The sequence below is a fragment of the Bradysia coprophila genome, unplaced genomic scaffold (genome assembly GCF_014529535.1).
Source record: "Bradysia coprophila strain Holo2 unplaced genomic scaffold, BU_Bcop_v1 contig_232, whole genome shotgun sequence".
NCBI classification, from domain to species: domain Eukaryota; kingdom Metazoa; phylum Arthropoda; class Insecta; order Diptera; family Sciaridae; genus Bradysia; species Bradysia coprophila.
In genome coordinates this window covers 16,665,831-16,680,979 of record NW_023503493.1, presented here as the reverse complement: position 1 = coordinate 16,680,979, position 15,149 = coordinate 16,665,831, and the positions used below count along the sequence as shown (strand labels likewise).

The window sequence follows — 15,149 nt, the reverse complement described above, 5'->3', positions numbered from 1 at the left end:
CAATTTTGGAAGAGTTTGCGAGAGCTAGATCTTTAATCTCCAACCAACCAAAAATAAAAAATCCAAAATTGAAGATATACCCTCCCTAGTGGCTTGTCTCTCACTTATACCTTTCTTATAACTCTAAATTTTGATTCATTTTATGCTTGTATACCTCGTCTTCGACTCGAGGTACTTCGTCCACAAAAGATATAAGTAACAAAACAACGAACAATTCCCTACTATCATTTTTGCACCAACACTCTTGTTTGTTCGGTGTATGTACTTATACAACCCCAAAGGAAAATCACTCTCTATTTGTCAGATTGACATTGTCGTCTCGGTCGTTTCTCTGTTTTGATTTGCAATCTCGTTCGTGCAACAGTATTTAAGTTCTGATTTTACCTTTTATTTAAGATGAATTTCATCAAACAAATTGTGATCCAAAACCGCATCTTCATCAGAAATTACCACATCACTTCTTTCAATTGTTGCAAAACAAATCCGGTTAATTTGGCATACAATTCATACGAAAATGTTGACGATCGGAATGAAGGGTCAAATGAAGGTTCAGTTGTTATCATGCACGGTTTGTTCGGATCGAAACAAAATTGGAAAAGGTGAGTTTCGGTTCGATTGGACAACATTGTTTAATTCATACATTTTCGACGTTTAAACTTGCAGTATTTGCAAAGCACTTCATGCAAAGTCGAATCCAAAGAGGAAAGTAAGAGTAAAACGGTGCTCTTTTGGTGTGCATAATTTAATTTAATCGCATTTCGCTCTAGATCATTGCTGTAGATGCTAGAAACCATGGCGAAAGTCCACACACGTCAAGTCACACGTATATCGATTTGGCTGAAGATATACGACACTTCTTTGAACAGAATAGTATAACGAAATCCATTTGCATCGGACACAGTATGGGCGGACGTATGTATTTCAATTAGTTTTCGTTTGGTCGATTCGGGAATATTTTACTCAAAAAACCATTTGTCCCCGTTCCGACAGGTGCAATGATGTGTTTCGCTCTGAAATATGTAAGGACCCTTTTGCATAAAAATTGGCATTGAGGGATTCTTTTGAAAAACAGCCTGCCGAAATCGGACACATTTTCTAGTGACCCAATCTGCCCCGAAAGTACATGCAATTACCTTTCTAATGACACCCCACACGACCTTGTACGTTTCGTGGCCTACGAGAAATTTCCATAAGAAAAGTGCATGTTTTAGGTTTTTGGTCACCTCTCACTAGCCATACAAGCTTGGACGAATTTTTTTGAAAGTGGTTTTGGCTTCTAGGGACCAATACCTATCTAGGCACATATCAAAAAATCCACTAGAAAATGTGTCCGATTTGGGCAGGCTGTTTTTCAAAAGAATCCCTCATTACAAATCTAACGAATCTTTTAGCCAGAACTAGTCGATCGAGCTATAATTGTGGATGTCTCTCCTGTGCGATCCAGTCCATCACTAATTGGTATGGGTGGTATTTTTGCTGCAATGACGACAGTGAACATACCGGCTACAATGAAAATGAGTGATGGTAGATCACTAGCCAATGAACAACTGATGGACGCCATACCAAGTAAAGAAACCCGAGATTTCGTTTTAATGAATTTAGTAAAGGGAGCTGATGGACGGTTTGTTGCACTGGAAATTTTCTGTGTTAGTTTTGAGCGAAGAAATGTCTTTTCCAATTTTAGATTCAGTTGGCGAGCCAATGTCGACGCATTGCATAAGAATTTTAACGATCATATATCAACGTTTCCTGATAGTCTCGCCGGCAAACAATACCATGGTCCGGTTTTATTTTTGGCCGGCTCAAAATCCGATTATATTAAGTAAAAAATGGGAGAAATTCAAAGTGGACGAGTAAAGCCAAAATTCGTTTCCATTTACAGAGAGGGTGATCTGGATGGCATGAAAACAATATTCCCGAATAGCGATCTAAAATTCATTGATTCCGGCCATCTGGTCCACGTGGAGCGGCCATATGATTTTTTAGATTTAGTGTTGAATTTCATAAACCATTGATCCAGTTGTGTGGTCACATCGAGAACTGTTGTACACGAACATTTTGTTGTAGGTAATTAGAAAGAACGAAAACTCATGAATTTAACTCATTTTTTTTTCATTTTTAAAATATCTTGCTTAGTCATACAGCCATTCTTGAGAATTGTGTTTGTAGAACACATTCCGTTACAATATTTCTATGTTCGCTCTGAACGCTATATATTTTCCATCGTTATAGAACTCCATGTAAATTGCAATGTTAAAACAAACAGCGAGGGACAAATAATCGTAGAAAGATCTGTTTCAATTGAATAATCTGAAAATTGCAACGAAAATGAAAAGACTGGATACAGTCGCAGAAAGTAAATCCTTTACAATTTGTAGATTTTCAATTTTTGACTCAGACAAATCTTTTTCGGTTGGCCTGTCTTACATAAAATTATGTTATATTATGCGACGCCACTTACTGCGTCCTTACTAAAGCAAATCCAACATCCTTATGCAACCAAGAGATACGGTTATTCATCCCTCAACTCAAGCAACTGTTTTTAGAACTCTTAAAAACTGCTCTTTGAATCGAAAATATTTATTTTCACCATGTCACTCATACTCTTTGATTTTTATTGTTGTTTTATGCTCTTGTTCTTAGCAATGAAACGAAATTTCGACAACTGGGCTACAGTTGCGAGCCCATTTTTGAAATCGTCTTTCGTTATTGTGCCTTGGCAGTGATGAAATTATTCGGAAAAAATGTGTTGTAAAATCAGAGATCGGTATAATCACTAGTCCAAACCGAATGCCGTATCATCACGAGGAACTACTATATTACACTAAATTACTGACAAACCATACACATCTCTACTAAGTTAGTGATTTTTTCTTTTCGTTTTGAATTGATGGTAAATTACCTGTTTGCTTCCGAATTTTTGTTTTGTAAACGAATGGACCAAATGAGTTAATAGCATTGGTCAAAACAATAAATTGCAAGCAGAAATAGTATATTACGTCCTTGCTTGTAAATTTGTTGTTTAGGCCAGTGTGAGCTTTGCAGAACGAGCCGAAGGCGAGTGGAGTAATCACACAAGCCAAAACAATTACTCACAAGCAAGGATGTAAGATATTTTACTTTACTAGTTAGGTAAAACGCCATACTTTACACGTGAAATAATTTGATATCTCGTATCACGATGAGTAAAAGTACCTCGGGCTGAAGCCCTCGGATACTTTTACTCATCTGGATACGAGATATCAAATTACTTCACTGGTATAGTAATGTACTATTAGATGCTTGTGTACGGAAAGTCCATTTTCACTGTCACAAACAGTGACAGTGTACTTTACCGTGAAGTTAATTTACTCGCGGAAATCGAATTTCCGTGGGAAGCAGTGGGTAAAACTAGTTCCAAATATTCTTATTCATAACGATAACGATGCATACATATTTAATGCATCGTTCCTTCTACCTTCTACGCTATTAATAATTAATCAGTGAGTATAACATCGAAATGGAAACTTGATTTTTTTCAAAAAAATAGATTTTTTATACCTAGGACCTAGGAAAAATATTATTCGTACCACGGACTAACTTCTCACACGCTAAAAAAGACCTTTAGTCCTAGGTACGAAATGTACTATTATTTCTAAATACTGTTGAAGACCTGTAGGTAAATGTTTACTTGCGTTCAGCTCTGCTAATCCACGCCAGAACATGTTCGGGTGTGAGAGAATCGTTCGTGTAAGAGAAGCGTTTTCATTTTTTTTATTGGTTTATTTCATAGTCTTCTCTGCGAAGTTATAGTTGACTTCAAAGTGATGGTGAATTTAAGGAATTTATTCATCAAAGTCTGACAACTTTTCCTTCCCATTTTCGAGTAAAATAACCAACATTTCTATGGGACTTTTATGAAAGAAATCGACTCTTACAATCGCCTCACCTCGGAGTGGTTTTTCTTTTATTTAAGGTGGTCGATTTAAAATTTCATAAAATCCCATAGACAATATCTGAGTGTTCTAGTCGTTCTAGTACTAGCTAATTACGATAAATCCCATTTTCAAACTACTTTCGTTTTGACAACAACATTATTTTGTAATTTATTTTCTGGTGGAGTGTGTGTGGGTGCTTAAACCATAAAAAAAATTATTTCCAAAAAACATATTTTGTGAATGCGCAAGTTATAAAATTACAAATCAAAACAAAATAATCATAAATATCACAATCGATAACATTAGATGGTAGGTGTGTGGATAAAAAAAAAACAGTAAAAATAAAGTTTACGATCACAGTAAAGTCCAAATTCTGCGGCTCAACACCTTTGACAGTTCAACGGTCGTCACGGCCAACCATTAAAAATCTATCAACACGTTATACATCCGAAAATGAAATGAAATTTCAAGTAAATCAGGAGAATTTCACTGGCATTAGAAGCTTACTCCGCAGCTTTTTCATTTCATTTTTATTTTTGGCTCAATGGAGCAAATTTTCGCACGTTTATGTAGCGACAACGTTTACGTGCATATCGTAATGCGTAGCTGCCATTTAAATTGTACGAACCTTCAGTTGTTTTTGGTGGTAGCTGCTATACTAAAATCGTTTGTTGCATAAGCAGCCGTAAAGGTTCTCCTAACTAATCTTTTCATTTCACTTCACTTAGCGCTGTATACCACGTTTAAGAGATTTCATCAGTTAGGGTGACCACGTTTAAACATTCAACCATTGCCTATTTTTGGAATCAAATCTTCAAAATTTCCATAAAATTCTTCAAAAATTATTTTAAGAATTTTTTAAAGAATTTTAATGAATTTTGAAGAGTTTAATTCCAAACAATGCTATCTCAATCAGTTACAATACTTTGTCTTTTCCGCTTAATTAAAAACAAGAAGAAAGTCTCCTAAAATTTCAATAATTTCGTAGGAGCTTACAATGAAACTTAGAAAAAGAAATTGACTCCCAACCTACTCTACAATTTTACCACGTGTAACGTGTCGGAATTATATAAAGTTTTGGAATGCAGTTTTATGAAGAACGAAAATTCCACTCGGTTTTTCTGTTTCAACTTAACACAAGAAATTACATACGTACGTGCAGCAACATAAATTTATGTTTAAGGCAAGAAAGGTGATTTTCTCATATTTTTTCTTCTTTTGTTCTTTGTCCGTTAGTCTTTTGTTGAATAGTTTAGTTTAGCTAACAATTGAATTTTGTTTGAAAGAAAACCAAACAACTTAGTTTTAAGAAAAATGCCCAGTTCACATTAGCGTGCGTGTGCAGGATCGGCTGTGTGTTAACATACAATTTATACTGCAATTCCACCGTCATACGAATAATCAGCTGAAAAATTTACATTTTTCGATTAGCATTTTTCTAAATAGGAAATTTAAAAAAAATTGGGTCGCAACTAGGTCACCTTTGTTATGCATGACCAACCGATTCTCAACAAAATAAAAACTATCCGATCGGGTTTCGAACGGATTGGCTATCATCTCCTCAACTGCAAAGAAAGAAATTATTTTCTTCATTGGAAATCTAAGGAAAATTGGTAAAATTACTTAATTCATCCGGTAGCGTAGGAAATTCGTAAATATGTTCACAGGTGTTCTTGGAGTGAGGAATGCAATAACCAAAATCAAAATCGAACGTTTTCAATAAGCGATCACGAAAGAAATGCCGTTCTATCATGCGGAAATGGTTCACTGGCTTGTGTCCCACCGTAAATTCTACCCTATAAATCGATCAAAATATATCACAATAGTTAGGTGTGTCTGTACGTATGGTTTTGTCACGGAAGACTGAGCACTAAATAATGAAAACTTACGTAGCACCAACTGTTTTCAATTTGAGAAATTGCGGAGTAAATTGATACCGAACGTATCTCCCCGCATTCGGATCAATGTCGCTTTGCAATCCATCTGGACTTGTAACACCATCGTCTGAATATTGTTCACTTGGTTGTTTGGCTATCTCAAACAAGACCGCATTTGTTTCGAGATCGCGAATTTTGAATCTTGTAAAATCGATTTCGTATATGTTAGCGTCCGGACTGCAGAGATAATCGTCCGATATTTTCGTTAAATTGAAAATATCTTCTGGTGTCATGAACTTTGTTTCGCCTTTTGATTTCATATTATCCGAGTCGGATTCTTCACTTCTCAATTGAGGGTTCAGCTTTTTGCCAATTAAACTCATCGTTTCACCGAGTAAACAAACACAAAAATCGATTGTTTGATTGGATATACTTTCCTAATGTTCTACGAATATATTCGACATTAAATTTAGTGAAATTAAAAACAACTTTTCCGATGTACAAAACATAAACCCAACCAACCCTGTCAAATGAAAATGGATTTTTGATACAGTTTTTCGATCTATGGAATTTATAGTGTTACCAGGTGACGGACGTAAGAAAGACTTCAGTGTTGTAGATTGCCTTAATGTTTCCAGTGTACGCTGAGGGTAAAGAAAACGCGGGAAACGTGAAAATTTAAAGGGAAATTAGGAAAAAAAATCTGCTTCACACAGTTTCCGTGAAATGGATAGTTCCTGTTTCTAAAGTCTTCCCAAAAACCAGACGGAAAAAATAAAAATTGTCAAGCCCGCATAAGGACATTTAAACATCTGTTGTTTGATTTTAAAAAAATGGCAAAATAAATAGGTAATCTCCCGGGTCGTCTTAAAATAACAACAACAAAAAAATGGTTCCTACAGTAGGTAAGTTCAAGGGTTAGAGATCAGAGATAAAGAAATCTTTAATGTGAAAATGTTGCAGTGCCGCTACAGATAAATCTCGTCTACGTCTACTGTTGGTCTGACTTATATTAATTGGAATGCTAGTACGAACTACTCTACCACTCGCTAACATTGTTCGGTCGATATTGGCATAGTTTGTGTATATCGTGTGTATATCGTCGGCAACATGACTAAAGGGCGTCCTTCCGTTTTTTGAACGACTATATCTTTCGAACCATTAGTTGGATTGACTTTATACAGGGCTCAAAATCTCACAAATGTTGACAGCTTCCAGGAAAAAAAAGTTTATTGAAATTCGTTTAAACAAGGCATCAGAACAGTCGGAGCGTTTGCTGCGACTTAGCCCCGTACGATCCGTAATCCTATTTCGTCCGTAACCATAATACGTCCGTAGCCGTAATACGCCCGGAACCCTAATACGTCTACAACCCTCTAATGCGTCTGTTACCAAAATGCAAGTCAAGTTGGGCATGGTCAAATTTACTGAAAGTGTTCATTTTTAAAATTGCGCATAGCGCAATTACGAAAGCCCGTACGAAGTACCTCTCAAATAAAACCAACAATTTACGACATTATTTTATAAACCCAAATTTTTTTGCCAACTTTCCATTGGGTATTCAATTACCTCTCAAATAAAACAAAAACTAGCAAAATCGGTTGAGATTTACTCGATTTATGTGCAAAAAGCACTTAGGGCCGAGTAGCGGCCTTAGTCCAAGGGCGCAAATTTGAAACTTTTTTGCCATCATTCTATTCGGCATTCAATTATCTCTCAAATGAAACAAAAACTAGCAAAATCGGATGAGATTTACTCGATTTATGTGCAAAAAACACTTAGGGCCGAGTAGCGGCCTTAGTCCAAGGGCCCAAATTTGAAAAATTTTTCGCCACGTTCTTTTCGGTATTCAATTACCTTCCATAAAAAACTAAATCTAGCAAAATCGGATGAGATTTACTCGATTTATGTGCAAAAAACACTTAGGGCCGAGTAGCGGCCTTAGTCCAAGGGCCCAAATTTTAAACTTTTTTCGCCACGTTCTTTTCGGTATTCAATTACCTTCCATAAAAAACTAAATCTAGCAAAATCGGATGAGATTTACTCGATTTATGTGCAAAAAACACTTAGGGCCGAGTAGCGGCCTTAGTCCAAGGGCCCAAATTTGAAACTTTTTTTGCCATCATTCTATTCGGCATTCAACTATCTCTCAAATGAAACAAAATCTAGCAAAATCGGATGAGATTTACTCGATTTATGTGCAAAAAACACTTAGGGCCGAGTAGCGGCCTTAGTCCAAGGGCCCAAATTTGAAACTTTTTTTGCCATCATTCTATTCGGCATTCAACTATCTCTCAAATGAAACAAAATCTAGCAAAATCGGATGAGATTTACTCGATTTATGTGCAAAAAACACTTAGGGCCGAGTAGCGGCCTTAGTCCAAGGGCCCAAATTTGAAACTTTTTTCGCCACGTTCTTTTCGGTATTCAATTACCTTCCATAAAAAACTAAATCTGGCAAAATCGGATGAGATTTACTCGATTTATGTGGAAAAAACACTTAGGGCCGAGTAACGACCTTTGAGCCCTCCCAACAAGCTCGCGTTGCATCCTACACAAAAACAATGTTCAGCAACTTTGTTCTACTCGTCAATACCTTTCATTTGATATATCACAAGCAGCTATTACGTGCGTATTTCGGTAGATATCGTCGAAAGACTGAAAAACACCTATAGGGCCCTAGCTCTGGAAGGGCCGACCCTACCATGCCCATTTTCGAACTTGACCTTACTTTTGTCGATACCAATCGGGGAAAAAAAGAATTTTGAAAAAAGGTTGTGATTTGCTCAAGCTAGAGGGGTCACGGACGGACGGACGGACGGACGGACGGACGGACGGACGGACGGACGGACGGACGGACATTTTTTTTATTGCGGATTCGTCATCTATGAACATAACCAAAAGCTTTGCCCTTACTGTCTGCTTCCAATTCGACGTGTTACAAACGGCATATTAATCTTATAAGCCCCCAGTACTTCGTACGGGGCTAAAAATGGTACGCCCTTTAGCAGGGCCTATTTTACGGAAACATGTTTCTCAAGTTTTTGAAAGTTTCCAAAATGTTTCTGAAAAGTTTCTTAAAGTTTCTCAAAGTTTCTAGAAAAGTTTCTAGAAAAGTTTCCTTAAGAAACTTTAAGAAACTTTAAGAAACATTTTGGAAACTTTCAGAAACTTGAGAAACATGTTTTCGTAAAATAGGCCCTGCCCTTTAGCCATGTTGCCGACGAATTTGTAAGTTACGTACGAAGTCCAGTGTCAAGAGTTTTGCCTGAAACTGAGCTGAAAATACTTGAGCCTGTTTAGTCCTGAAATTAAATTCAATAAATTTTGACCTGACCTGATCTTACTTGAAACCTGATTGTAGTGAACAATGGGGATCTGATCTGAAAATTATGTATGAAATTCAGATTTACCTTTAACCTGACCTGACCTGAAATGTCAAGTAGTACTGATTTTTGACAGCGACCTCTTCCAAGCGTTAATTCTCAACTCTGCCTTTTCAAATGGAAGAGTGTTCTGTCTGATGTATCCTTAACACCTACTTGATTTCACCCTAAAGATAGACTCATCGATTTATCCAATTCACTTGATCTTATGACTGTACTTTGTCGTAATATTAGTTGTGTCGATCATGTTAACCTGAATAATGGCGAAAATCACAAATCGAATCAATTCCTCTTGTACAAATGTGAATGTGTAACTATGATATCCTGCTCTTTCGATCTGATCAAATGGAAGTCGCTGTCAAATCGAAATTAACATTCGTCACATACACCTCTTCAAACTAGCAGATTCAGCAATGAGATTCCTTAAACTTGTCACTCTAATCGCTATATTGGTTTTGATTAGTCAATGCACCGCAGCACAGAAGGTATAGTATCGAATAGTGTTAGAAACTAACAAAAATATGTAAAATGTTTGATTAGCAGGCAAAGGACGACAAGGTGATTGTCAGTCTCTATTACGAAACACTGTGTCCGGACTGCATTGAATTTATTTCGAAACAAATCAGCAGAGCATGGAAATTGATGGGAAACTACTTTGACATTGAATTTGTACCTTATGGCAATGCAAAGGTACGGAACTATATTTTATCAGCAAAACAATCTTTTGTTTTCGAGACTGATTTCTTCCTCAGACCCTACCCACTTCTCCTCCAACATTTCAATGTCAGCACGGAAAAAGCGAATGCGAAGGAAACAAAATGCACGCCTGTGCAATCAAACACATTCCCGAACCGAAAATCACTCAATTCATTGTCTGTTCGATGTCAAGCAAAGATCCTCCGAATGCCGGTCAGAAATGTGCCCAATTACTAAATGTTGACTTTAGTCTCATTCAGTCGTGTGTGGCTACAACCGGCGAAGGTGACCAATTATTGTACGATTTTGGAGTGCAAACGAATAATCTGCAACCACCGCACCAATATGTTCCTTGGATTCTTTTCAATGGAAATTTTGATGAACAGGACAATGATAAGGCGGATAAAGATCTGGTTCGAGTTATCTGTACAAAATTACGGAATGCACCCGACATTTGTAATAGTGTCGATTTGATAGTTTAGACAGAGCAGTGGATTCCATTCAAATTTTTAGGTAGTTACCCGAAGGTGTCATTGATTTACATATAGGCTCAAAGTGAAATACATTTATCGTTTTACATTATGGCTGTCTTTGTCATAACTGATTGGGAAGCAGAATTATTGATCTAGAAGAAAGGTCTTTATTTGGAAAAAATACAAACAAAGTGTGCTGCCTTTTTAGAGAAGGTTGCTAAGCTACACAGCATATCCATCAATAGTTACATTACAAAATATTTACATCTAATGTGATATTCAACAAATGTTTTCGTCAATACCATATATGTGGCTCTTCATAATCTAAATTGTGGGAACTAATATATCCTCTGTAATCGGAGACAAATCGGAAATATCTAAGTTAAAGTCTTCGAAAAATTGCACTGCACTTAAACCGACCGTACCTCGGCTCCCGAACCAAAGTCCTTTGACCGACCATTTACGTTTGCCGAAGCTCAAAAAATATTTTTCTTCATAAAAGGGAATGCACTTCTTGTAGATTACGCATTTTTCGGCTTTGATTTTTGAGTCTTGGTTACTGTCGCTGGTTTCGTATCTAATTGTGGGATCAATGATATAGGCATTGTTGGACTTGTTATCGAATACGATGATGTCGCTAAATCTCGAACGGCCGTCGGTGCCGATCGCGTATACTTCTTCAAATGGAAACATTGCAGACTTTAGGAACTGGCATGTTATGCCAAAAGTCGATGATAATCAATGAGCCTCAATATCTTGTTAATTTGTTATTCTTCAATGATCAGGCTTCAAAGATTTCGAAGTTTTCTGGATATCGATTCACATTACCTACCTCAATCTCGTATCGAACGTAACTGGTAGAAATCGCCGACAATTTTACTTTGAAGATCCGTTTCCTGTCTGATGAAGTCTTCAAACATGCAGACAAACCAAAGCGCCTTTGTTGGTGTTACAGTTACAGTTTTATTATAAGCCTTAAAAATTATCAACCTGACTTGAACACATCCTCACAATTATTTAAAAACTGTACGAGCATATCATATGAATCCGTGTCGAAACCCTCGTCACCATCACGCTCTTCGAAAAGGATCACCTGAAAGGAAAAGGTACATGACCATCAGACAACATAACTTTTTTCCATTTTACTGTTGTTTAACAACACCACAAGATAACAAAAGAAATGAAAACAATATGCGGGCGGGTCTACCAACCTCTTCACAGTTTATTCGATCGGATCCGGTCGGAACACCAATTATTTCGACCCAGCCATTAATTGGCGACGTTACCGGCTCGGAGAGGCAAACTTGGATGGACTGATTGTCGGTGGTCTTTCCCGTTAGTGTTGTGCCGATCGAATCGATATCTTCAATGTTAACCATGATGTTTACGCGTTGGTTGAGGAAACGGCGTAACAAGTTTCCGTTGACGATGCTACGACTCGTTGATGACAACATTTTGTTTTGTTAAATATTTACTCAATTTGTGAAATTGAAACGAATTTGTATTTATGCTTCAAGCTAGATGTTTGCGACTTCGTTGTGCAGTGTGTTACGAGTGTCGCGCCAAAATCTATTTCACCATCCAGTGTTGTCAGAGGTGTCACTTATTTTCCAAGGAATCGTATTGTCTAAACGTTTTTATGATGTATATGGCCTGTTCTAAGGCCATACGAATTGTTAAATTACTGTCAAATTTCATCCATTGAGACATAACCTCATCAACTTTTATATGAAAACCGATCTCTGTGGGTGAAATTGTGTTCGTTCGGCCAGTCAAAATTCGTGTATACAGTTACTTGGAACAAACCTAAACCCAAATGACCATTCTCGTATTTTCGTAACTCCTAATATTCGTAAGTTGACAGTTGCATGTATAAAATCCCATAAGAACTGCCAAATTACGAATTTTTAAAGATGAGTACACAAGGCCTCAATTTAGGGAATACCCGTTTTCTACAGAAATAGAAAAAGTTGTCAAAACCAATGCAGCTTTCTTAAAAAAATATCAATAAACTTTCAAATTTGCTTGAATACCTGTTTTACAATATTTCTATTTCAGAGACAGCGCCTTGCTTGTTTCAAATTGAGACACACAATACCTTAGGATATTCCGAAGTAGATTTGAATATTGCTCATCAGTTTGGAGTCCGTTTTATCACAATTCTACCAGTCAAATCGAACGTGTGCAAAAAAAAAAAATCCAGAATGCTGTACTTCAAATTTAGCATGGAACATCATACGACCAGCGACTTAGAGTTCTCAAAATGCATTCTTTGGAATCTAGACGAGTTGAGAATGATGAATTGGCTCTCTACAAGTTGATCCATTACCGTATCGACTCCAATCTACGCAATCAGCTCGCATTTGATCACCGGAATAAGTCGACACGACGAAGAGCCGTCTTCTATCTGCCGAAATTCAAAACTAACAAACATCCAGAGAAATTGTCCTATTTATCGGCTGCAGGAGCATCACGACATGTTCTTCTCAGAGTTGGATATTTTTGATGGCAGGTTTTCAGTGTATAAGGAGCTTGTCAAATCTCATCTTGCATATTAGTTTTTGGAATTTCTGGTTTTGAACTATTTTCTAATTTTGTTATGTGATTCGGATTTGAATATTCTTTTTTTTTCTAAATTTCTGATTGACATGTTATTGGGCTTCGGCCTGTTTGTTGATCGTAAAACGAATAAAAATAAATAAAAATAAAATAAAAATAAGATATCTAAGAATTTGCGTTCTGATCATGTAGATTTCAACCTAAAATACTTCGTCTTATAAATTCTAGTCTAAAGTGAAGTGATCGCTAGGTATTTGTAATGATGTGACTGATTTTCATGACAAACGGTCCAATAGTTCTCCTAAAGAGATCCACTATTTCCAGTTCACAAATTCTATCAGTCCTTGACAACAATTGACAAAGCATTTCAGAACAAATGTAGATGAATTGAAAACAGAACATAAACATCTTGTTCCGCAATGGCAAACATAAAAAATGTTGTATGGGCTAGTGAGTAATGCCTGGTTTTCTATACATGATTACATTGAAGCCAGAAGTAATTCCGGTGGAAGATTCTCGGTATAGGGAAAAACCGATCGGTTCTTTTTATCCACAAGTAGTAAAGCATACTAAGAATTTTGTCCCGCATAAGGACATCCCGGACTACATCTGTTGCTTTCGAACCGATTACTTGATGGTTTAAGCATATGAACGGTGTTATATTGTTATTTATGCGATTTCGTTGTTTTTTATGAAAATTTTTGTTTGATAGAACCACACGATAAATATATAATTAAATTAACATTACGTTTACATCGAGTTTGCAGAATATTTGACAGATAACTCATACATTTTATGTCATATTTTGCATTGGTTCATTTTTCACTATCCTTAACCTTAGTACAAAGTTACAAAGTTAGGCTAGTACATAGAGCGTGAAACCTCGTAAAATGCATGAAAAATAAGCGTTTACATCAAGAGTGAAAAATATTTGACAGATGGCTCATACATTTTATGTCAATATTTATGTCAACCATTTTTCACGATCTTTTTGGGTGAGAAAAGTGAGAAATTAATTTGGATTCTGTAGGCATCCATTTTGAAAAGCCTTAGTAAAATTAACTCGGGAAAAGTAATTCTAAATCGTCTCCCAAAAAAGGTATTGTCTTACGGAAAGACTGTCATCACTGTCATCTTCTTTCCTACAAATCAATTTGAGCACTGCGAACACTGCATTGACACTTGAAACTATTTCATCAAGTGTCACAATCCGCATTTTTGTACACACGGTACCGTGTTTCATATAAATTGTGGAAAATTACAACTTTTTAATGAATTTAAAGTTAAGAAAAGTTATTAAACACAGAACACACACATTACTGAAATTAATACCTCACATTTACGGTTCGTTTGTCTCTGAACAGTTCGCGGAATCAAATCAACTTACATTTTCTTTCAAACTTCTATTTCAGATATAGAAGCTGAAAATCATGTCGCGTGTAACCAAACGTAAACATGTCATGAAAGAAATGCTGGCCGATGATTTTGAACATCCTTCCAACAATCAACAAATTGCCAAGGTGCTGAGCAGCAAAGGTAACAATTTGCATGAGGTCGAACCGAGCGTTGGCGACGAACCGTTTCTAGTGTCGATGCCGACAAAATTCCGGAAAAACGTCTGGATCAAACGGGGTGATTTTGTCATCATCGAACCAATCGAAGAAGGTGATAAGGTGAAGGCAGAAATTGTACGCATTCTGACTCCGCAGCACATCAAAGAATTTAGAAAGGATGGCATTTGGCCGAATAAATTTTCTGGTGATAAAGAAAAGGAGGCTGCTGCTGTTACTACACATAGTGAAAGTGACGATGGTGAGGATGACGATGATGATGATGATGATGGGCTCGTGCCGAATATGAATCGGAAGCCAAATGTATATGAAAGTAGCGAGTCAGATGAAGATAGCGATGAAGACTGATACATAAGGTGCTGTATATTTTTAGGAAATACATTAAATTTTGGTCAAATCAACTCTTTGTTTCGTTAATGTCAGTGCATAATTATTCTGAATGCAACGAGCTGCCTATGTGTCTCATTTACAATACAAGCGGAACAATATTTTCTATGATTTCTTATATAATACTAAGACGCATAGTTCTAAAGCGAAAAACGCTTACTTTCAGCCGCCATATTATGTGGACATTGCGAGGAAAATAAGTAACTGGGGAATCAAATCCATAAGATCTATCGAATTTACCTAATAAACACTTGCCACCGACATGTTCTGAGTTCTTCTTCGA

At 36.7% G+C, this 15,149-nt stretch overlaps 5 protein-coding genes across 6 annotated transcripts; 3 read left to right on the top strand and 2 right to left on the bottom strand.

Moving 5' to 3' along the window:
- Positions 1-298: 298 nt before the first annotated feature.
- Positions 299-2,100, top strand: LOC119077010 (protein ABHD11). Its single transcript, XM_037184123.1, has 7 exons — positions 299-599; positions 664-706; positions 768-912; positions 991-1,019; positions 1,392-1,621; positions 1,685-1,822; positions 1,883-2,100. The coding sequence occupies exons 1-7, from the start codon at positions 397-399 to the stop codon at positions 2,013-2,015; spliced, it is 921 nt and encodes a 306-aa protein (XP_037040018.1). The 5' UTR covers positions 299-396; the 3' UTR covers positions 2,016-2,100.
- Positions 2,101-5,144: 3,044 nt separating this feature from the next.
- Positions 5,145-6,373, bottom strand: LOC119077014 (protein unc-119 homolog). The gene is made up of 4 exons (XM_037184127.1): positions 5,807-6,373; positions 5,541-5,713; positions 5,399-5,482; positions 5,145-5,322 (listed from the first exon to the last, which is right to left on the bottom strand). The coding sequence occupies exons 1-4, from the start codon at positions 6,175-6,177 to the stop codon at positions 5,288-5,290; spliced, it is 663 nt and encodes a 220-aa protein (XP_037040022.1). The 5' UTR covers positions 6,178-6,373; the 3' UTR covers positions 5,145-5,287.
- A 3,141-nt stretch (positions 6,374-9,514) lies between these two features.
- On the top strand, positions 9,515-10,455 carry LOC119077015 (gamma-interferon-inducible lysosomal thiol reductase-like). Its single transcript, XM_037184128.1, has 3 exons — positions 9,515-9,665; positions 9,724-9,870; positions 9,933-10,455. Exons 1-3 carry the CDS (start codon positions 9,594-9,596, stop codon positions 10,356-10,358), a joined length of 645 nt encoding a protein of 214 aa, XP_037040023.1. The 5' UTR covers positions 9,515-9,593; the 3' UTR covers positions 10,359-10,455.
- An 837-nt stretch (positions 10,456-11,292) lies between these two features.
- LOC119077018 lies at positions 11,293-11,939 on the bottom strand. Its single transcript, XM_037184131.1, has 2 exons — positions 11,561-11,939; positions 11,293-11,442 (listed from the first exon to the last, which is right to left on the bottom strand). Exons 1-2 carry the CDS (start codon positions 11,801-11,803, stop codon positions 11,335-11,337), a joined length of 351 nt encoding a protein of 116 aa, XP_037040026.1. The 5' UTR covers positions 11,804-11,939; the 3' UTR covers positions 11,293-11,334.
- A 2,132-nt stretch (positions 11,940-14,071) lies between these two features.
- Positions 14,072-14,880, top strand: LOC119077017 (probable RNA-binding protein EIF1AD). Of its 2 annotated transcripts, none has more exons than XM_037184130.1 (2): positions 14,072-14,252; positions 14,321-14,880. In XM_037184130.1, the coding sequence occupies exon 2, from the start codon at positions 14,339-14,341 to the stop codon at positions 14,825-14,827; it is 489 nt and encodes a 162-aa protein (XP_037040025.1). In that variant the 5' UTR covers positions 14,072-14,252; positions 14,321-14,338; the 3' UTR covers positions 14,828-14,880. The 2 variants fall into 2 exon arrangements, with proteins under 2 accessions (XP_037040025.1, XP_037040024.1); XM_037184129.1 differs by having other exon boundaries at positions 14,073-14,252; positions 14,327-14,880.
- The last annotated feature ends 269 nt before the right edge of the window (positions 14,881-15,149 follow it).

Excerpts from the sequence above, each read along its gene's own strand:
- LOC119077017 (XM_037184130.1), top strand. The coding sequence starts at position 14,339 with ATGTCGCGTGTAACCAAACGTAAACATGTCATGAAAGAAATGCTGGCC.
- LOC119077015 (XM_037184128.1), top strand. The coding sequence starts at position 9,594 with ATGAGATTCCTTAAACTTGTCACTCTAATCGCTATATTGGTTTTGATT. Across the intron at positions 9,666-9,723 it reads AATGCACCGCAGCACAGAAG|GCAAAGGACGACAAGGTGAT; the intron begins GTATAGTATCGA and ends TTTGATTAGCAG. Across the intron at positions 9,871-9,932 it reads TACCTTATGGCAATGCAAAG|ACCCTACCCACTTCTCCTCC; the intron begins GTACGGAACTAT and ends TTTCTTCCTCAG.
- LOC119077018 (XM_037184131.1), bottom strand. The coding sequence starts at position 11,803 with ATGTTGTCATCAACGAGTCGTAGCATCGTCAACGGAAACTTGTTACGC. Across the intron at positions 11,443-11,560 it reads ATCGAATAAACTGTGAAGAG|GTGATCCTTTTCGAAGAGCG; the intron begins GTTGGTAGACCC and ends TTTTCCTTTCAG.
- LOC119077014 (XM_037184127.1), bottom strand. The coding sequence starts at position 6,177 with ATGAGTTTAATTGGCAAAAAGCTGAACCCTCAATTGAGAAGTGAAGAA. Across the intron at positions 5,483-5,540 it reads TACGCTACCGGATGAATTAA|TTGAGGAGATGATAGCCAAT; the intron begins GTAATTTTACCA and ends CTTTCTTTGCAG. Across the intron at positions 5,323-5,398 it reads GTTGGTCATGCATAACAAAG|CTGATTATTCGTATGACGGT; the intron begins GTGACCTAGTTG and ends TAAATTTTTCAG.
- LOC119077010 (XM_037184123.1), top strand. The coding sequence starts at position 397 with ATGAATTTCATCAAACAAATTGTGATCCAAAACCGCATCTTCATCAGA. Across the intron at positions 1,020-1,391 it reads TGTGTTTCGCTCTGAAATAT|CCAGAACTAGTCGATCGAGC; the intron begins GTAAGGACCCTT and ends CGAATCTTTTAG. Across the intron at positions 1,622-1,684 it reads GTAAAGGGAGCTGATGGACG|ATTCAGTTGGCGAGCCAATG; the intron begins GTTTGTTGCACT and ends TTCCAATTTTAG.